This window comes from Clytia hemisphaerica, unplaced genomic scaffold, assembly GCF_902728285.1.
Source record: "Clytia hemisphaerica strain Z4C2 unplaced genomic scaffold, Clytia hemisphaerica genome assembly, whole genome shotgun sequence".
Lineage (NCBI taxonomy): Eukaryota > Metazoa > Cnidaria > Hydrozoa > Leptothecata > Clytiidae > Clytia > Clytia hemisphaerica.
In genome coordinates, this window is record NW_027104218.1 from 92,344 (window position 1) to 114,442 (window position 22,099).

The 22,099-nt window shown below is 35.9% G+C and overlaps 1 protein-coding gene and 1 long non-coding RNA gene across 2 annotated transcripts; one reads left to right on the top strand and one right to left on the bottom strand.

Moving 5' to 3' along the window:
• Positions 1-8,754: 8,754 nt before the first annotated feature.
• LOC136815754 (NPC intracellular cholesterol transporter 2 homolog a-like) lies at positions 8,755-11,432 on the bottom strand. Its single transcript, XM_067072205.1, has 4 exons — positions 11,318-11,432; positions 10,886-10,960; positions 9,501-9,709; positions 8,755-8,886 (listed from the first exon to the last, which is right to left on the bottom strand). The coding sequence occupies exons 1-4, from the start codon at positions 11,391-11,393 to the stop codon at positions 8,803-8,805; spliced, it is 444 nt and encodes a 147-aa protein (XP_066928306.1). The 5' UTR covers positions 11,394-11,432; the 3' UTR covers positions 8,755-8,802.
• An 8,920-nt stretch (positions 11,433-20,352) lies between these two features.
• LOC136815766 (uncharacterized) lies at positions 20,353-21,211 on the top strand. The gene is made up of 3 exons (XR_010847760.1): positions 20,353-20,392; positions 20,856-20,917; positions 21,056-21,211. It is a non-coding gene; the product is annotated as an uncharacterized lncRNA (long non-coding RNA).
• The last annotated feature ends 888 nt before the right edge of the window (positions 21,212-22,099 follow it).

Genomic DNA, 22,099 nt, shown 5'->3' on the forward strand with positions numbered 1-22,099 from the left:
CTCCGCGAACTCCTGCGCGGGTGAAAAACTTCAATCTGTCAATCATTTTCTCAAGCGAAGAGTACGCGAAGCGATTCTAGCTTTACGATAGTGCCGCGGGTCATCAATGGATAGTATTCAATTATCATTATCCCTTTATTTTCCTTCCTAGAACTTTTGCAAAAAAAAGGAAAAATAGAAAAGTTTCGTGAGAGGTCCTAAAGCCGACAGCCCAGCCTAAAGCCGATGGGGTCTTTCAAAGATACAAACTAAAATAAAAACAAACCTTTCGCTGTGACGCAACGAAGATACCAAAGTGTCAACTAAACTGAGAGATTTGATACATTGAACCAATTGAACCAAATAACAATGATTGCTTTTTATAACAAAACATATTTTTTTATTGCAATATGCACAACGTCATAAATGACAACAGTAGTAACAGCATCATAAAAAGTAACGAGATGTTTTGATTTTCCAAAGCACACGAAAATATAAAAGGTCTTAAGACTTAATTGCTGAATTATGTCTGAATACTTCATCTAAAGCAGTGAAATCTTGTGTGCGAAAGTATCAATTTGGCAAAAGTGTAGCACAGATTGAAAAGGACATATACAAAGAGAAGGTTGAATTGCTGAAAGAGACTGCAGAATTTTTAAAAATACAGCATTTCGAGGATAAAACAAAGAAGGCGTTATCACACCTGATAACCTGTAAAATCCAAAACCTTCTTCCAGACAATTGTTCAGTTTGCAAAAGAAGGTATCGTATCAGCCTTCATGACTGTCCGATTCTCGAATGTGCCATTTGTGGCCAAGGGGTCCACAAACCTTGTTGGTTAAATCTTGCATCAATTGCTACAAACGATTTCAACCAACCTGTAGATGCGGATGTCTTCAAAACCTTGGTCAACCCTCTAAATCTACCAGGAATGTTTTACATTTGCGATCCCTGTAAAGTTACTACCATTCCAAGTGATGAAGAAGGGAATAGTAAGCGTAAAAAACGTACAAAAAGTACATCCCAAACTCAGAACAACCATCATCCAATAAATACTGAAGCTCAGGATACAACCCTTACAGTCACAACCGATTCAACAACTGATGTTGATGTTGTCGACATTGACCAGTCATCTGATTATAATTTCTCTGCTGGTAAACAAAGTGAAGATGACAAAACCAACAAAACAAGAAGAGGCGAAATCAAAGATAATGAAAAGAAATCCCAAATCTGCAAATTTTACAAAAGTGGAACATGCAAGCATGGCCTAAAAGGAAAGGAATGCAACTACACTCACCCTAAAATGTGTCGCAAGTTCACACAACATGGAACAAGGCAACCAAGAGGATGTAACCTTGGAACTAAATGCAAGGACTTTCATCCAAAAATGTGTTTAGATTCCCTTCGGAAAGGAGAATGCTTTTCAGAATCCTGTCGTTTTGCTCATGTAAAAGGAACAAAAAGACAACCTCCAACTGTGAAAAGTAGTGTAGCGCACAATAACAAACAATCAAACAATAACAAACAAGAGCCTGGTCATTTTTTAGATATGATTCGTCTGTTGAAGGAAGAAATTCTGGAAACACTGGGACAGAAAATCCAAGACATTCAATTTCAAGTACAAAACCTACAACAGACTCATCAATTACCTCAACAACAGACTCACCAAATACCTCCACAACAGACTCATCTGATACCCCCACAAGGACTACCGCTCAGACCACCATTCCAAATCCCTCAACTACCATTCAACCCAATGCAAACATTCCAGTAGTGAATAGCTTTGCATTTTTTAACATACAAGGGCTTTGTGTCCACAAACAGTACCCAGCAAAGTTCCCTTTATTAAAGATAATGTTTGTAATGAAAACCAACTTTTTGTTGGATTGTCAGAAACTTGGTTATATAACCATAAAGACGCAGAACTTAAAGTAGAAGGTTTCGCTCCCTTCCGATGTGATTCAACAAGAAAGAAGAAATCTAGAGGCAGATTTACTGGTGGAGTTTGTTTTTATGTCAGGGATGATATTGCAGCTTCATGCGAAAAAATCTATTCTCACTCCTCGCCCAGTGTACAACTTCTTTGCCTATACTCAAGCATCGAAAATCTGGCTATCCTGGTAGTCTACCGACAACCTGACGACAAAGCAAATGGTAATCCTTCAACCGCAAATGATTTTATCATTCCTATCAATGGTGTAAAAAATGCACTTTCAAAGTTAGAAACCGTACCAAATATCATTTTTGGAGGTGATTTCAACCTTCCAAAAGCAACTTGGCCTGAGGGCCTTCCAAAATCAGGATGTACTATCAACGACCGTCTTATTCTAAACTCTTTGAATCAGTTTTGCAACGAATTCTTCATGTCACAATATATCGATTTGCCAACACACAAGGACGGAAATACATTAGACCTTGTTTTCACTAACAACAAACAAATAATACACAGCTACACAACAGTACCTGTATTGCAAAGCACATCACATCACGAAATTGTACTTGTATCAACAACTCTGAAAGTTCAAAACTCCTTTCTGGACGACGATCAACAAGAGCCACGCACAAAATTCAACACACTGAATTATTTTGCTGATGACATTGATTGGGAAACTATTAAAGATGATCTCAAATATGTCAACTGGCCAAGTGAGTTCGATACTGAAGACCCAGATGTTATTTTGGAAACCTTCAACAACATATGCTACAGAATATGCGAAAGCAGAGTTCCCGTGAAGGCCAAGACCACATCAAAAACGAAATCAAAAGCTGAGAGATACCGTCACTCTCTTACAAAAAGAAGAAGAAAAATTACAAAAAAACTTTTACACACCAACTCCAAATCCAAGAAAGACAAGATAAAAGATGAACTTTTACAAATTGAGAAAAAACTTCAAAAATCTTTTAATGAGTCAAAGCGTCACGTGGAAAGCAAAGTGATTGACTCAATTAAAAAGAATTCAAAATATTTCTTTACCTATGCAAAAAAGAAATCGAAAATTCGGTCTAATATCGGACCCCTATTGAATTGCAATGAAGAACTTACACAAAGAAGCAAAGAAATGGCTGATCTCTTAGCCGACCAATATGCTAAAGTGTTCAGTAAACCAAAGCAACCACAACCACAACCTAACCAAGACAAAACAAACGTCAAGATTGATGAGATTAACATAACAGAAGACTCCATCGTTAAAGCAATAAATGAGCTGTCTCCATCATCTTCTGCAGGACCTGATGGATTTCCAGCTATGTTTCTCAAAAAATGCAAAGATGAGTTATCCGTTCCACTGTGTTTACTCTGGAAGAAAAGCCTAGAAATAGGTCTTGTTCCAACTGAACTGAAAAAATGCACCATAACACCAATTCACAAAGGAGGAAGCAGATCTCTGGCTGCCAACTACAGACCTGTTGCACTCACCTCGCATGTGATAAAAATTTTCGAGAAAATATTGAGAAATCATATTGTAAATCACATGAACAACAACGACCTTTTCAATCCAAACCAACATGGTTTCAGAAGTGGGAGATCCTGCCTTAGTCAGCTTCTCGAGCAACACGACCTCATTCTTGACATATTAGATGAGGGTTTGAATGCAGATGTTGTTTACCTTGATTTCTCAAAGGCTTTCGACAAAGTCGATCATGCAGTTGTACTTGGGAAATTAAAGCAATTGGGTATATCCGGACCAATCCACAGATGGATTGAATCATTCCTTACTGAAAGATATCAAACAGTAATAGTAAATGGTGTCAAGTCCAAAGCCCAGAAAGTAATTTCAGGAGTCCCTCAAGGCAGTGTATTGGGACCTCTTATATTTCTAATATTGATTGGTGACATTGATGAAAAAGTACTGTACTGTGTATTGAAATCATTTGCTGATGATACACGTGCCACCAAATCAATCAAAAACACAAAGGATGTTGAAATTCTTCAAAAAGAACTAGAAAAAGTCTATGACTGGACTGAAGAAAACAACATGAAACTAAACGACACAAAGTTTGAACTTCTACGCTATGGTCCAGATGAAGAAATAAAAAACCAAACTCACTACAAATCCCCTTCAGGAGAAAATATCGAAAGGAAGAAATTTGTGAAGGACCTGGGAGTACTAATGTCAGATGATGCTGTCTTTACACATCAAATAAATTCAGTCATTGAGAAAGCAAAAAACTTGATTTCCTGGATTCTGCGGACTTTCTCTTCGCGTTTACCCGCAACTAATGATTACTCTTTACAAATCATTGGTTATTCCAGTCATTGAATATTGCTCAGTCCTATGGAGTCCAAGTGCTGTCAGTTCTACCCAAAGATTAGAAGAAATCCAAAAATCATTTCTCAAAAGAATAACTGGCACTCCAAAAAACTATTGGGATTGTCTGAAAAAGCTAAAACTTTACTCACTTCAAAGAAGAAGGGAGAGATATCGGATCCTGTATACATGGAAAATAGCTGAAAATCTGGTTCCAAACATCAACAATAAATTTCAATTCAAGGAACTCCCAAGATTGGGAAGGATGTGTGTTCGCACCCATAGTTCAAAACTACATGATAGCACTCTTGTTGTGCAAGGTGCTAAATTATTCAATTCAATGCCCAAGAGTATTAGAGATATGAAGAATGTTACAGTCGAAAAGTTCAAAAACTCTCTAGACAGACACCTCAGTTCGATCCCAGACGAGCCACAGATTCATGGTTACACAGGGTGCAGGAGAGCCGACTCTAACTCCATTCTTGACATGAAAACTGTTTAGCTGCTGACATCCTTCCTTATTCAGGTTTGATGGATGCAGCATTGTGGTGTGAAGCAGAAAGTTTCTTGCCAGAGCATGAAGCTCGAAGACAACCAAAAGTAACCAAAAGTAAGTAGGTCTGTGTACGAGCGTGCTCATTTTGAAACGTTACGTAATCAAGCCTGGTTTCTATTACTTTACACTGGCACTTGGCTTGATTGCGGGGCTAAGACTTTGTGTAAGGATACATATAGACGATGTATATAGTATATAGAGTCATGACTCTATGTCCAACCTTACCCAGTAAATGGGTGGTTGTAAATAAATTATTATTATTATTATATTACATTATATTATATATTACATGATAAGAATACAAATAGACAACGTATATTACAATTATTATGTATTACATGACACCTTGCTCCTAATAATCTAGTAAAGATAATATATGTCGTCAAAGAGTACACTTAAATGAAGAGCGGTCCGATTGCGGGCCTTCCGTAAATAAACATCCGGACTTGTAGGTGGTAAAGAGAGCGTTGATAGTTGCCGCCTCATTGATTCGATGTTTGTTATTCAAATTATGTTACCGCATCCGCCCTTTTTTCAACTTCGCTCATTTTTACAATTTAGTCTGTTTGTTTCTTGATGGAAACCAGTCCAAGTTGTTTCGTATTTTTCCCGCACAAGTAACTTTTATTACAAAACTGTTATCGTTTTAAACATGAGCAACTGATCCAGAATAAAAGGTAATTATTTTTACAACTCGCACTTTAATTACATTAATTGACATCTTGACATTACAGCTATCTTGTTAGATGTTTTGTGTCGAGAGTTCTAGCAATAGTTTATCGTTCAACTTGGAAAGGGAATGTTTGTAAACATATAATTTTTTTTCATAACAGTTATTTGGGGGGTCGGAATTAGGCTTTTTTACTGCTCTATTCACATACTGAATTTGAAAGATCTTCTATGTGGCGTTTTTTTGCAAACTTCAAAAAACTGATTTTTGTCCCGCGTTTGCGGGACTTTGGCTTAAGTGCTTGAGTGCAGCATAGGGTACAAAGTCCAAACATGCGTTTCCCGTAATTTTTGCGTGAAGAGTTAGGTCTATACTGTTTGAATGTATTTTTAATGTTGCTGTTGTTCTAACAAACTTGTCTTGTGATTCTTATGTTTTATTTCATATTTGTTCTTTTCTTTAACAGATTCTGTTTAAAAAATTTTCTTTTGTTTTGAAAAGAATTCAAATGTCTCAAATCAAATAAGGTTGTTAATTACATTCGAAAACATAAAACAAAAATAAAACAAAAAAATCTATCAATCTATCAATCAAAACAAAGTCTTTATAAAACGCCGCGAATATCGTTAAACAAATTTGTGGAGCAAGAACTAAAAGTTATCTTTTGGAAGAACAAAAACATTGCGTGCGAAAACAAAAGTATAACAGACAAACATACAGTACAAAACGACATACAGAATACCGCTATTAATATATAGATGCATTATGTTTCATGCATTTTGGACCTGCCGGTATTTGAGCTCCCGGTTTTCACTTGCATTTTTTTGGGTGTAACCCCCCCCCCCCAAAGAAAAAAGTCTGGGGGGTTGACGCTTTGTATAATGATTGGCTTTGATTGAGATACATCATTTACAAGATATTAGAAAAGAAATGAAAACACTTTTCGTTTGTGCAAGGTCAAAACAATTTTCCTTGAGTTTTCCTGGAAATAAATTGGATATATACACGTCAGGACTATTTTACGCAAAATTCAACATAGTATAGATTCTGATCTAAAAAAATTTTTGTCCGTTTGATCATGATTTTATCTGTTTCTAAAACAAAACTGAACCCCACTATTTCACCCAAGCTTCCTCAAGCAGGGCAGGAAATTAAGCGTGTAATTGCACAGGGCGTAATATGATAAGCCTGTATTTCCAATTTACGCCGCCCCGCGAAAGTTAAGCGTGCAAATGGAAGGATTTCCCAGACTGAATGACTGAAAAAGTTTAATATCATTGAAACAGCAAAACCTGTCTGTACACCCTTATAAAAATGTGCACCATTTCCAGACTGGATTTTTATACTACAAAATGCACACCATCATATCATGCCACCCATAGTATAAAGATTCAACATTTATAGCCAACCTGGTTAGTGGGCCCAACAAAAACAATAAAAAATAGTCAAAGTTCTTGGATGAATAGGTGACCCTAACTATTGACTCTATATCAAGCAAAGATTTGAATGGAGCTAAAGTAAAGTAATTAGGGTTTCCAATAATTTAAGGGTTCAAAATATGTGTGACTATCAAGAATATTTTTCACCTTATAAGTATGGGTCTATGATGGGTCGTTCATTAAAAATTTGAAGACTATTAAAGAGTATATACACCAAAATACATTTACCTACAATTTTAAAGCAAAATCATACCGTTAAAGACAAAAAAGAAAGTATTTTGTAACAACTTCACCATAAAAAAATTCTGTTTTTGGCTTCACCATCGAGGATCAAGATGGCGTATTCTGAGTGTGCGCATGCGCAATTCTTCTTTTCTTAACAAATTTTACGCAAGGATCTTCTAACCGCTATGCGTTCCACACCTCCTCGCGATATCCAGTTCCTATTTATTCCGAAAGCGAAAAAGTAAAGAAGAGGAGGAACGAATTACTTTTCTATTTGGTTGAGTTGCAGGAGGCTTTGAGGTCTATTTTCGCAACTGTAGCCGCTTTCGAGCGGCCCGTCAGTACCTTTAAGTGACTACCCAATTCCCCTCACATGGCATGATGGGTTGACCCGGACGAAGGTTCATTCACTTGCCGAATGAATCACTGCGAGTGAGAATCGAACCTCAGTCGCCTGCTGTGCAGCAACCAAGGTCACCACAGGACCTAATTATGGAGTACTTAATGATGAATGTCATGAATGGTGCCGGCGCGAGGAAGTACTTAGGCAAAGAAAGCCCGGGGGAACTAGGCAAATGGAGGGTACGGTATGTGCCGCCCTTATAAGAGGGTACCTTTTATGGATTTCCAAAGTCCCGCTAAGAGTCGGAAAAATCAGAAAATCAAACTTCAGTCCCACTAAGGGTAGGAGAAATAGGAAAATTTCAACTTTTTACCCCCAGAAAGATAGAAATTTACAATAGTCAAAGTTGGTCAATTTGTCCCGGTAAGGGTCGTCAAATTGACAAAATTTTCCTTTGTTTTCTTCGTTTTAGTCCCGGTAAGGGTCCAAGGGTCGAAAGTCGGGTGATACCCCCCCCGTCAGCTCGCAACCCTAGTACCCCACCGGGAAATAAAGGTATGTCATGTGCCACCCTTCTTAAGGGACCCTTTTTGGAACCTGGCAGTCCCAGTAAGAAAGGTCGGAAAAATAGGGAAATTTCAATTTTCTGCCCTTAAAAACATCAAAATTTGCTCAATTAGTGTCGTAATAAGGGTCATAAAATATAGGTTTTGGAACAACAAAGAAAAACCCTCGAAACCCTAAAGGGTCGCGCACAGACAGGCCACATGTGTCCCCCTTCCCAAGAGACAGAAAAGGACATTGTCCATTATCAGCATTTAAATGCTTACTGATTGCGCTAGATAATACCCTTGAATGTCTGCTTTTCGAACGTGTAAGATTACGCAATTTGTTCCTGGATTTGAAGAGGCCCCCCAGCGGTTTGCGTGATGGCGTGATTGGGACTTTTTTCTTGCGTGATGGCGTGATTAGAGATTTTTTTTGGCGTGATGGCGTGATCAAGATTTAGGCGTGATGCGTGATAAGGCAAAAATTTTAGGCGGGATGCGTGATTTGGGCTATTTTTCACTATTTTTTGCGCGACAACAAATTTTAGTGATATTCGTGATGCGTGATGGAGAAAGTTTTTTTGCGTGATGGCTTGATTAGGGGTGCCGCTGGGGGGCCTCTTTGAAACCATTGCATTAGCACCAGGCTATTTTCTGGTAATAAGTAACGTATATAAAGCCTGGGATACATGGGGGCGAGGTTGAGGACATTTAATACATCTTAGGTGAAAAAGTAATTGAAAAATCTGAGATTGTTAATAAATTTTATTTCAAAGATATTTCAAAATAAAAAATTTATTGAAGTTCAGTTGGGAATTCGAAGCAGATTTGAGTGTTCTTGTTTTGGTCGAAAAGTCTCCATCTGACAACCAATGAAAGCTGAAATGACAAAAACAATATTTTGAATAAATGGAAAGAAACTTATTTACGTATGATGTATGATGACCATTACTGAAAATAAGATATCTATTCCTGATATGCGTTAGCGTATTTTCTAAATGGAAGCATCCAAAAACTTTGCTGAATTTTAACCACTGTGTTTCTATTTTTCTATCTTAACAGAAAGTGGTCAACATTCCCCTTTTTTCGGGAAAATGACTTATATGCATATCAAGAATATTAAGAAAGAAATATCTCAAGAAATATCTCAGTCAAAGGGTAAAGTACATGTAGCTCTGTTAAAAAATTTTTCAGGCGGAAAGTAAATGAAGGAATCCAAAAAGAATCAAGTAACAGGTAACCTTAGGATCCGTGACAGCTTTTCTAGGACGCAACCCATTAATTTCATTTCAAAGTTGAATGTATTTGAAGACATTTTCTACTGTTGTTCAGTCCACTGCTAAGGCCTGAGAACATTTTTTATTGGCGAAAGACTGGACGTTAAAGGCACTGATTGCGACCTAGAAAAGTTATCACGGATCCAAGGTTTGGCCCCCACTATAATGGATTGTAAACGATACTTGAACACTAAACATAAAAAAAGAGATTCTTACACTTGGGTAGTATTTGGAGACTGGTAAGGAGAATTTGTAAGTGACTTCTTGTCCTGCTTTCAATGGGCAAGTCAATCCTGCTGTTGCGCATGCGTCAGGGTTTTGGAGAGGGAATGGAATGTAAATTCCAATCTTTCCTTTAACTTCAGTGGTCAGGCTAGTGATGTCTGATTTGGGTTTCATTTTGATGATAATTGAAGCTTCAGATCCTACACAAAATCAAAAGGAAATAGATCAAATCAGAAGCAGGGATAATGACGTTATAAAGCCCCCCCCTCCATAGGTTTGCGTGATGTTGTGATTGGGCCGTTTTTAGCGTGATAACGTGATAATTTATTTAACCCTACCTACTGAGAGGGGGGGCACAAAGTGCCCCCCCTGTTAGAAAATTGGCTGGCATTTTTTAACTAGTGAGGCTATGAAGCTGAAATTTTATGACTTTTCATCAAATTTTATGGGGAATGTTTTGGTTAAAAATTTTATCTCATTGGCCAATTATTTTAGTCCTAATGACAGGTTTGTCGGTGACCTCTACCATCCCACAACTGCAGCGCAGGCTATTTTGCTCTTTTTTATGTGCTTACTCCAAGATACTATAACATGTCACCAGGTATACTTTAATGGTCCATTTCATTTGTATTGCTTCTATTACATCTTAAAGGAGAATTAGCAGCAAAAAATAAATATAAATATGACAAAAAAAAGTATCACCGACTTGAAAAAGTTGAAATGTTCTGATTTTACGCGGTTTTGAAAGTTTAAAACATTTTCTTTGGTTTTGGCGCGCTATAGTAGAACGTCACGACAAAATTGTTGATTTAGATTTTAATTTCCATTTAGTACATTGTAAAAGCTTTCAAATAAAAGCAAAATGAAGGAGAATGTGTTTCTCCATCTGTTTCAATAGCAATTTTAAGAAACATCATTTTTTTTTGAGTTTTTCGGGTGATTTTTGCCAATTGTTGATACAATTGATGACGTCATCAAAAATTGCATTCAATTTTCAAAAAAAAAATTTGATAAATTTGTTTTTTATAGGTTCAAGCATTGCTGTACCAAATTTCATGACCAAATAATGTTCCTATCCTAAGTTATCCACGGGGGGCACTATGTGCCCCCCCTTTCAGTTCTAAGGGACCCAAATAGCTCTCAGTAGGTAGGGTTAAAAAAGGACTGAAAGTCGACGGGGAGTGATATTCCCCTACTTTTTATGGATGGGAAAATTTCGGTGAGGTGAAAAAAATGGTAAAATCTTTTGTAGTGAAGACTAGCTTTTAATTTTCCACTGGGGACGAAATTTTGGCCTATTTTTTCCAGTGGGAAAGGCTGTGAGAAAGATGTCTTATGTTACTGTATACTTTGTTTTTGAAGCTTATAAACCTTACCTTTGTGGAGAACACAATTTCCAGATTCACATGGCTCGATAGCAACAGAAATTAACTCTGATTGTGATTTATCGCCTGAAAATGTATGAAAAAAAGAGTGACGTCATGTTCAGATGTAAGTTTTACTAGAATACAAGTTCAATTATCAAGAATCTTTCATAAAATGTCGACCTCTGATTGAAAATCATTGTCTAGAAATATTAAAAAATAATGAGGGTTATTATTTCAATTTGTCAGAAGTCGATTTTTGAACTGCGAGTTTAAGAACCAAGAATCTTATATAAAAGTGTATCCAGAGCCACTTGTACAACTTTTTTTATTTTACTGATGGAGATTAACAGAGTTTCATTAAAAGAACTATCATTGTTGAAAAAATTGAGCCACAAAATAATCAACTATTTACAAAGATAATATGAAGAACAAATTCATTACCTGCGCATGGTCTCGTTTGGATAATACTACAGTTAGCAGCGACGAAAAGAGCAAAAAGACAGACCAAAACCTTCATTTTTTGTAGATTGTATCGTTCAAAAACCTAAGTAACGAATGAATGAACGAAGATTTCTTCGATGGAACTATTTATAAGATTTCGACATGCGGATCCACAAGCACTGTTATCTTTGTGGAGAAGAGTGTTAAAATCCATGTAAAATTCCAAGGAGGTTTCAGTTCTATGTACAGTAAGGAGGGGTTAAAAAAAGGCGGCCAAATTTACATCATAATTTATCAATTGGTTTATCTAGCTTTTCAAATTTGTTTAAAATATGGTGTGATATAATTCTAATGTTTGTTAAAAAAGTTGAAGCTATGTTTTATTTTTCAGAATTGCAAGCCAACAAGGCACACAATCTGAAAAAGATTAGATTGGGCTTTTCCAGAAAACAATTTTACCCCCACTGTCGAAGATATTGATTTTTCGAAATATCAAACCCTCTGGAATCCTACTTTATTAGTAAAGACCACCCTGGATATCCACTCTTGAAAATATGCTCAACTCCCTGGATATTCTCTCTTATAAAGATGCTTACCCCTGGATATCGTATTTTTTACTTGAAAAGACACTTTACTCCCTGGATATCCGCTCCCTTGTTGTAGATATTTAACCGCCTGGATATCCACTTTGGAACAAAAATCGTTAACCCCCTGGGTATCCGATATCCTCATGGGCTATTTCTGTAAAATTCCATTGTATTAGACGATGGTTTTTTATTAGCAGATAACCCCGAGTACACATTCTTTTATTAAAACCAAGTTATAAAAACATATAGAAGGAAATGTTGAATAGAATAAACGCTCAAAATCGTCAAAAAAGATAAGCACATCAAGCCTCAGCCAGAATTATAATGTTTCTAATAAAAAAACGTGAAAGAAGTGTTTTTAGAGGCCTTTCCGATTGACAGAACAGTTGGACCTTTCATCCGACACGTATTTCGAAACTTCTGGTGAAATTTTAAAAAGAAAATCCTCTAAGAGGACAATCTAATAAATTCATAAGGTTCTTTTAAACACCCCCGTGTCACAGACCCGCTGGGTCCCCACTCCCACTGGTTATTTCAACCTTAGATCAATTGAGTTTCTATCCCCATTTGGATTTCAACAGACATTTTTATCCCCACGGATGAGGAAAAAAGTTCCACCGGGGCTGTGAGGTGTTTCCAAACGTTTTTATCAAAAAAGGTCCCTGTCGGAAGAGGCCGATTTTTCAATATTTTGCAACTCTGTTCAGTTGCACATTTTCATACTTATTTCCAGGTTGAAGATCTTAACCTTTATCTCTAAACTAAACTTGAAATTTAATTGAAAAAAAACTTTCAAATCATATCTAAACCGAAAATATTGTATATAATGTGCCTATTCACATGGCTACCATTGCTATTTTGAAAGCAAAAACAAATTCATATTTAGGTAAGGTTATATCTTAATAGTTTTCTAAGAAAACATGCATATTATGACTTTGGTACAATTTTAGAACATTCTCAACTAAATGAAGTTTGGTAGAGAAGCATTTGTTGGTTTTGGCTGAACTTGATGTGACTTTCCTGGATTTGATAATTTTTTGATACAAGATTATTATTCATCAGAAAGATTGTAAGACTTCACTTTCCAATATTGTTTTTCATTTTTTCTTCTAAATATGGAATACTACCTTGGACGTTAGATGAACGTTGAAGCAACGTTGTGTGCCATCTGGGAGTTTCCCATTCAACCTGACGAATATCATCTCTTCAACCCCAACTGGTTGAAAGATCCCAACCGGGTCACTGAGGAAGGGGTGTTCTTTTGTTACCTATCGACATTTTAAGGTGCCTATTAATTCTGAAGGAAAATGACAGTTTTTCAAACATGTCATACATAGTGACGAACGAGTGTTTTATCAATTTTTGTCTTCTGTGTTGACGATGATCCAAAAAGAAAAATGTGCCGATATTTTTATGTTCCTGACCCCTGTATGTCCCCCCGTTTAAGGTAACAACGTTGTAAAATACGGATAAAGTGACTACAAAATGTATTTTCAAGGGTATAGTAATATGGGAACAAAATGGGACGACTCTTTTCTCAAAGTATTGGCAATATTATTAATAAATTTACATAGGTGTTTTCTGTTAATGGGGTAAATATTAAAGATATCTTACACAGCTTTTATAAGACATCAAATTTGTTTAGATATCTTGATTGCATTTTGATGGTCATTAAAATAACCGTTCTAATGCAATGATGTAACTTGACCTCAAAGTGAAAAATCCGTACACGTTTTTTATAAGAGAAAACTATACGAGAACAAGTGGCTTCAATGGGCAAAATATTAAAAACAAGTTAAGACATTTTAAAGGCTTTGCTGACTCTGAAACATCCGCGATCCTTGGTAAATTGCATGAAAAAGCTCTCAAAATAGTGAAAATAAAAACATTCGAAGGCTTCAAAAATTTTGGATGTTCTTGTAAAATAAAACACATGTATCTTCCAGACGTAGACTTTTTTGAAAGTTTCATTTTAAACCTCTTTAACCCTTTAAGTGCCAATATCGTATAAATCAGCATATACGACATACATTGACATGGGCTATGAAGAAGGGTGAAGCCCTCCTGTAATGCTTTAGTTTGAGTTAAAAATCGTCATTTTTGGTTTAACTCGTAGGAATTGGATTGAGCTTCATGGTCAAGCAAAAAAAATCAAAAGTGAGTCTTTTTGGCGAGATTTTAAGCCAAGTCAAAAAATGCAAAAATCTGACAAAAATTCACTTTTTAAAGATTTTGATCGTTTTTTGACAATTTTTGGTCAACGAGTGATTCAAGAACCTCCAAATTTGGCCCTGCTTTACTTGATTCTGTCCTCCAGCGAATTAATCTAAAGTTTTACCACTGGGCAGCTTTCTATCATTCAGCCAGGTCTGCGGACACACAGAACCCTTTAATTCCTCTTACCCCCTCCTTTACCGCCACCCAACCTGTCCTTCCTAAATTGGGTGGCGCCGAAGGCACTTAAAAAAAGAGGAGACCTATCCAACGAACTATAAACGAGTTTCTAACTACTTCTAGATCCAGAGATATTAGCCTTTAAAGTTTGAACTAGTTCTTTAAAAACCGTGCCACTTTAAAGGGTTAATAGAATACATATAAATAATTTCATATCACCATCGGCGTATATAGTACTGCATATGAGGCAAAAAAAACCGTAACGTCCAGACCCCAATAAGGAACCTGAGATCAGATTGTAATTTGCAAGGACCGCGCTCGTCTAATAGGACTGGGAATGACAACAAAGTTGCGTGGTTGTGTTAAAAAATAGGGCGCCGTATCAGGAAAATTAAGTTTTTGACTTTCCGGCGCACAACAAGATTCTTGTTGTAGAATTTTCCACGGGAAGACTATTTTCCTTAGATGGTTAATTATCAAGGGCCTTCAGAGGTTTACCGTTCCCGTAAGAAAATTATGACCAGCTTTTATCAGGTTACCAATAAAGACACAGTCTTCAAAGAAGCTCAGGGAATCTTTTTCTTTACCGGATGGAAAATTTCTTGTTATCTGGCCCAAAGACCTCGATTGGTCGGCACAGGTCAATATATGATTTTAGCCTGTGCTTTTCACGGTACTGAAGGACGAGAAAAATTTAAAAATCATCTAGAGAATTTGTATTGTACGGAATTTTATCAGATCGTGCGAAGGATTGTGGGAGGCCTAACTTCAAGGCCTCGTTTTCGGGGATTGTCAAATTCAACCAAAAAGTATTGTTAGGCTCCGAATAGGCTTACGACAAAGGGCAATTGAGCCCGATTAAGAGTGCGGCACATTAAACAGCGACTATCATCCCCTCTCATAGAAATACGGTTTAACCACAGTTTTTTCGGTGGTGTCTAATCCAACCCGAGGGGTAAATTACTCGAAAAAATCTCGTACACTTCTTAGAAAAATCACAAAAAAATCACGCAAAAAATCAAAAATCACAAAAAAATCAAAAAAAAATCAAAAAATCACAAAAAAATCAAAAAATCACAAAAAAATCACGCAAAAAATCACAAAAAAATCAAAAATCAAAAATCATTTCGTACGCTTTTTTCGAAGTGATTTACCCCTCGATCCAACCTCGGAATATCAGATAGGTTCTTGTTTGTGGGTAGAAGAGTGTTCCAAAGGGTTTCTTAACGGCTCCTTAATAAAGATAGAATGCAGGATCCTTAATCCAAAATAAGGAGAGCTATGAATGTACACCCGTGTCTCACAGACCCACTGGGACCCCAGCCCCACTGGAAAATTTGGGATAAATTTCGTAAAAATACCCTGGAATTTCAATGTTTAAAAATTGTACTCCAAGCCATCCCCACTGGATTTTTTAACCTTGGAAAACAATAGATATCTATCCCCATCGGGAATCCAATAGAGATGTTTATCCCCACTGAGGAAAAAAGTTCCAGTGGGACTGTGAGACAGGGGTGTGAATTAGAGCTAAAAAAGTCTTTGATAAGAAAAATAGGTCACAAACAATCGATAGAATTAACACTGATATCCTTTTATACCAACCTCCATAGAAGGTGATGAATTTGAAGAGATGATACAAAGCTATGGGACAAATCACTTTATCCTAATTTGTCATCACTTGTCAAATTTCACATATAACTAAATTCTGACAGATTGAATCTATGATATGACATAAAAACCGAGATAAAAACATGTTCTTATGTTATGTTTGTGAGTATTGTGAACTCGACAAGGTAAATAATTTTATGGATTTTTATTTTGAATCTGTGTCCAATTATTCTTTCGCGGACACATGGACATTTTATGGTATCGAGAGTATAAGCTAGATCAATTGGAGTAGGTAGATAGATGTAGGTAGTCGATATTTTACGTGGATAGCCCAGTAATCTAGTACTTATTTCAATTGTTATAACTGAGTCCACGACCAGCCTGCTCGGCTATCTATGAACTGAACGAAACAGTGGAAGGGACGGAAATTGATGTTCTTAATTCTTTTAATATCCTTTTTTTCGCTCAAATGTCAGGCTTGATATTTTTATATGCGTATAAGATATTTTTAAATTTAAGGTATCACTGTTAAATTTAAACATATGCTAGGGTACCTAAAGAGTTGGATAATCTCAATGTTGGTTACAATTAACATGGTTGGAAATTGTCCGGGGCATGGATTTCCCAGTGGTGAACTTGCAGGAGGCATTTTCCTGGTAGTCTGAATCGCAGACCTCTATAGATACATTGCCTACAAGAAACTCTTTTTCACTAGAAGATGATAGCAGAAGCCTTTTCCTGGGGGACAAATTTCCGTAGGATTAAGCAGGGAACAATTTTACGGGGGCAAGATTCTCGTGAACGAATATCTTAGAATCTATTTTGCTACCATAAGGAAACCAGGCATCATTATCAAACTGGTTCCCTTGAGATTGGTTTCCATATATTAAAGAGTAAAAAATTTTTCACTTAAAGGAAAAATCAGAGGTTGCGATGATACACTTTGCCAATAGATTAATACAATGTTCCTCAGCCAAATCCCAGTATAACTTTCTTCGAATTTTATGAATTTTAACAAGTATTAGGAAACAATAGAAATTTGAAGTAAGAAACATGTAAAAACCCATTTTTAACCGAATTATCATATAGCTCGACTTTGGAAAAGATGCGACAAAAAGATTTGGCGAATGGATTTCAGTTCTTCGAACGACACAAATCATGGTTTATAAGCTCCATCAATTCATCAATGCTAGCAAAAGTCTTCATTTCCATACTTTCTTCATCATAACACAAATCGTAATCGTGTTGTGAACGAAACAGACGGTACCGATATTCTTGATTACGTAGAAGATAATTGTAGTAATATTAGCAATACACCTTTTCGACCGTAGCCGCCAATTACCGCGCGGGCATTTTTTTGTCCGTTTTACCCTAAAACCATCCCAGTCTTTTTTACATACCTACAGACAATAGAAAAAAGTGTTGAAAAAGGATCGGATAATTGGTGCGGGCCTGACCGCGCGACTACGGTGGAAAAGGTGTATTAAGGACCATAGTCGGCTAAGTTTTAATAGGTAATTAACTTTTTTTCTTTCGAAGTTTTTTCAAACTGTACGCAAAGAATTGAACTGTTTTCGATTTTTGGGAAAAATTTTCTAAATTAATGCATCAAAAGTTATGGCTGTTTTTCTATGAAAAATTGGGATGGAAAATTAGTCAAAAAGCACTATTTTCAAGATTTTGAAGCAAATAAGATTTTAAATAACTAATTTTAGTTCGGTAAGAGATATTCCATCTACCGCCAAATTCTTTTCAAAATGTTTTTTCTCCACCGAAAATAAGCTTTTCAAAGTTGAAATACTCTTCTTCGCAAAAGTCTTCATTTTCTTCTTCATCAAATTTTTTCATTGTGATTCTTAAATTTCCAGTCTCACGGATAATTTGCCTAACAGAAAATGTATAACGTGCCACAGTTTTGTGTGCTACATCAAGTAGAACTTTATATTTTGTAAGTGGCAAATATTGAAAATTCAATATGGTCAGAGCCCTTAAGCCATCCAAATTCACCATCCAGTAGACGGATTTAAATATGTTTTCGAGTTCTTTTATAGTCACGATTCTCTTGAAGAGGGTTATCCCCCAACTGCCCACAAAGTTAACATATTTCCCACCTTATGAATATGGTCAACCTTCGCCTTTGTGATGGCTGGTAGGATCTTTTTGATGGGATCTCATAGTGACTTGTCAAGTTGATAAAAGTACCCAATGTAAGATCGTTTTATCGTTTTTTTTGCCTTTTGAGTTCTTCTTTTCCTCCTTCTTTATATTGCAAGAAGCCTGGTGATAGATGTTTTTCTTGCGGGTTTTATTGGCCCATCATCTGGCTTTTCTTTAACTTGTCGCTGTTCGTGGTACTGCACGTCCATTTTGAAGAAAAAGTAGCACTTTTTTATACGAAGTGTACGAATTGCGAATAAACATTCGACTTTTGCTATCTTGCTGGGCTTTTATGCCGCTTTGGCTTCTTGTTTAAATTTAAGATCAACCAAATCCTCAATTTTCGCAACGGTTGCAAGAGGTTGAGCAAATTTTCAAAACTAGAAAACTTATTTTTTATTCAAAAGGTAAAATCCGGAGTTTTCAAAGAATACCATGACAGTGCTAATAATTAATGTTTTATGTTTATCTGTTGGGTTCCAAAATTCACAATTTATTTCAGACCGACTGATTTTTCACCAGAGTTTAAAAATATGCTAACATTTGAGGATTCTTTCTCTAGAGTTCATAACGTTACTGATTTGATTTGGGTTACTGATACAGCAGGATTATCGGGAGGAGGACCTGGTAAATTTTTTATGCGGTCTTGGATCTCTTTTTTTGCTATTTCTATTTTGAATTATTTCCCTCCTGTTTTAGACCAAAAATAGAGAACAAACTATATAAAAACATAAGGCTTCGATGGCCAAATTGTTAAGAACATTTTAAGGCTTTGTAGTCCCTAGAACACTCAATTTCTTAGGAAAATGAGCAAAAATACTCAAAAAAAATTGTGAAAATAAGAACATGTTAAGAACATTTTTAGGATTCAAATTTTTGGATGTTCTTGTAAAAAGAAAAACGTGTGTTTTTTAGGATTCTTACCGTTTCAATCCTGAGATTGCTTATATTTTCAGATTTCTAAATTATTCTGAAGTGTTTTTTTTCTATAAGACCTACGAGAGTATTCTAAAAAATGGGAGTCTATCGTTTAGTATGTGCATATGAAGTGAAGTGCACTGTAGGAGCTCAATATCAGACTCTGAACAGGTGTCTTTTGAAACTGAATTCAAAATATATATTATCTTATAGATTCATCAATAGAAAGATTTTTGTAGCTGAATGCAAAGGCGTATGGGAGTATTCATATAATCGATCAAAAAAGGGAAGGAAACGTGTTTTTAAGAAATATATTATTATTTTATCAATATTCAAAATCTTTTTCATATTTTGCATTCGTATTCATAAAAAGCGTACTACGATGTACTATTATAAAGCACGAGGGAAGTTTTGTTGTGGTTTCTAGAGTTACAGAGTAAAGAGAGAGACTGCAGTAGATTATTGAATGGTTTTGAAGTTTTGACGATTTTTTTATCGTAGTATTCTTTGTAGAGAGATTGAAAGAGAGAAATGGCATCTCTAATTGCTCTAAGTCGAATCTCGATGATTCTTTTGTTAACTTTCTAGCTTCCATCCAGGAGCTTTGGTTTTAAAGTCCGGGGACACTTATATTGTCTGGTCCACGGAATGTGCTGCCTTTAAGGGCTCTGACCATAGTCAGAAAATTGATTTTAGTATCTGAAACATAAAAGTTATGTTTTAAATTCTTTAACACTTTTAACAAAGAATTGCCTTTATAAATTGTTTTTTAATCAAATCCCTTAAGAGTAATTAAGAACTTGATTGCAAAAATGACGTTATGAACTTTAAAAAGACGTTAATAATATGTTGCATCACCTTCTTTTATAAAAAGTGCTAAGTTTTAATGGGTAATTAACCTTTTTGTTTCGAACTCTTTTCAAACTGTCCGCAAAGAATTGAACTATTTTAAATTTTGCGGAAAATTTTTCTAAAAAGATGTGTCAAAAGTTATGACTGTTTTTTTAAGCAAAATCCAGATGAAAAATTGATGAAAAACCACTATTTTGAAGATTTCGAGACAAAGAAGCATTTACAAAAATTTTCCGCAAAAATTTTTATTGTTCGGTAAAAGATACACCATTTACTGCGAAAAATTCTTCAAAATGTTTTTTCTTCGCCGAAACTAAGCTCTTCAAAGTTGAAATACTCTTCCTCGCAAAAGTCCTCATTTTCTTCTTCATCAAACTTTTTCAATGCAATTTTTGAATTTTCAGATTCAGGAATAGTTTGTCTAATAGAAAATGTATAACATGCTACAGTTTTGTTGGTTACATCAGTCAGAAAACACATTTTAAACACGGCAATTATGAAAAATTCACTATGGTCAGAGCCCTTAAGGGAAGGTTTTCCGAGACCCTCGAAATGCATTGTAAGTGTGTACTTTTGAGAGATTGCACTATAATCTGATCTTTTTTAGCTGCATACACCGTAAGGTCGGGTTTGGGAAAAATCTGGATGTATCTTTATATAGTATTTTTGGACTCGCACCGATTTTGATTTGTTTAGCACATTGTGTTAACATCTCTGGGCTCATTTTCAGGTGCCTTCAGCGAAATAAGATATGAAATCAAACTACCCTGTAAGGGTCAAAAACGTTTGGTAAAATGCACTGTAAGGGTACCTTTTCAAAGCTCAAGGGCGGCACTGTAAGGCCGATTCTGAAAATAACTTTTTGGCGGCACAAGCCGTCGTTTAGAAATCGAGTGCCCCCCGGGTTTTAAAGAGTCGAAGAGTCGCGTATCTGTTGATTTCTCGAATCAATCATATTTCTTTCAATGGACAAATCGGTGGGACCGGGTGGAACATTACAATATTTTTATTTTACTTTTTAGCTTCTTTTACAGGATTTATGGATCAATTCCGGAGATTGTAAAATATGATCAACCACATACTGGTGACGCTCTCTAATTCTATCTTTAAGGGGAATCGGATTTTCATCGGATAAGGGAACGTATTGAATAGATAGGTTTAAATCAGCCATTCCATAAAGTTATAAGAAAAAAAAAAACAACAAGCTTTATTTTTATTTCAGCAAAAACTTTTCGGTAAAACCACCATGTATGTATTGAATAGAAGAACGTCGTTTATGAGAGTTTTACCTTGTTGACGGTGACGGTGACTTGAAACATCCTGTCTCCATGACTTGGTCAGAATTCTTCAGCCATCGTTGGCAAAAAAGGGGGGTTAATGAACTATAGTTCTTTTTAAAGTAAGCCGGGGACCTATTGTGTCTTCAATACGGCTAATTTGGCACTGAATGTAGAAAGATTGCTCAGGGTCAGATTATGCTAAAATCTGCTCTCAAATTTTGGCCGAATTCCCGCCTTTTTTTATAACTGTGCATTCGTAGATTTAAAAAGTGTGCCTCCCAAGTCACGTTTTAACCCTTCTTACTAATATTTCTGTAAACTCTTTAAAAGTCCAATAATCCTCGGGTTTTTAGGCGATTTTGGAATTCTTTGAGGTCTTTTTATACACTTATTGCTTATATCGAGGTCAAATATTTTTACTTCTTTTTGAAACTATCTTTGTAAGTAGTGGATTAAACTTAAACTTTTTATTTGACATTATTGATAATAAAGTCGATAAAAGTTTATATCGATTATAAAGTGTTCACAAGGTGTGGCCTTTTTGAAGTTACAAAGAAGATTCTTTAGATGACGAACTGTTCTTGCAGAGAGTGGTATTATACTTGTCACGCAAAGCGAGAGAGTAATGCAGTAGCGTTTTAGATTGATTGAACAGAGTATGCGAGTAGTATGTATAAATCAATTAATATTACATTGCGACAGATAAAATAAGATATAGCGGTTTGGATCGAATTATACTTTCTCTTTTTTGATAATATGTATGTTGTTGTTGTGTCTGTTTGAATGGTGGATTTTTTGATGCAGCAGTTTTATCTGAATGAGATGTTTGAAAAGTTTAAGTGATGTTACATTATTGTGTTAATATCACGGAGTGGGTTATCGATTGGATTCGGAGATCGGTTATGGATTGCACTAGCGCCACCCCTTGATTCTTTTCTTTAATTTCTGACACCAAGTGGTATCGAGTATCATTACACCCCCTTCTC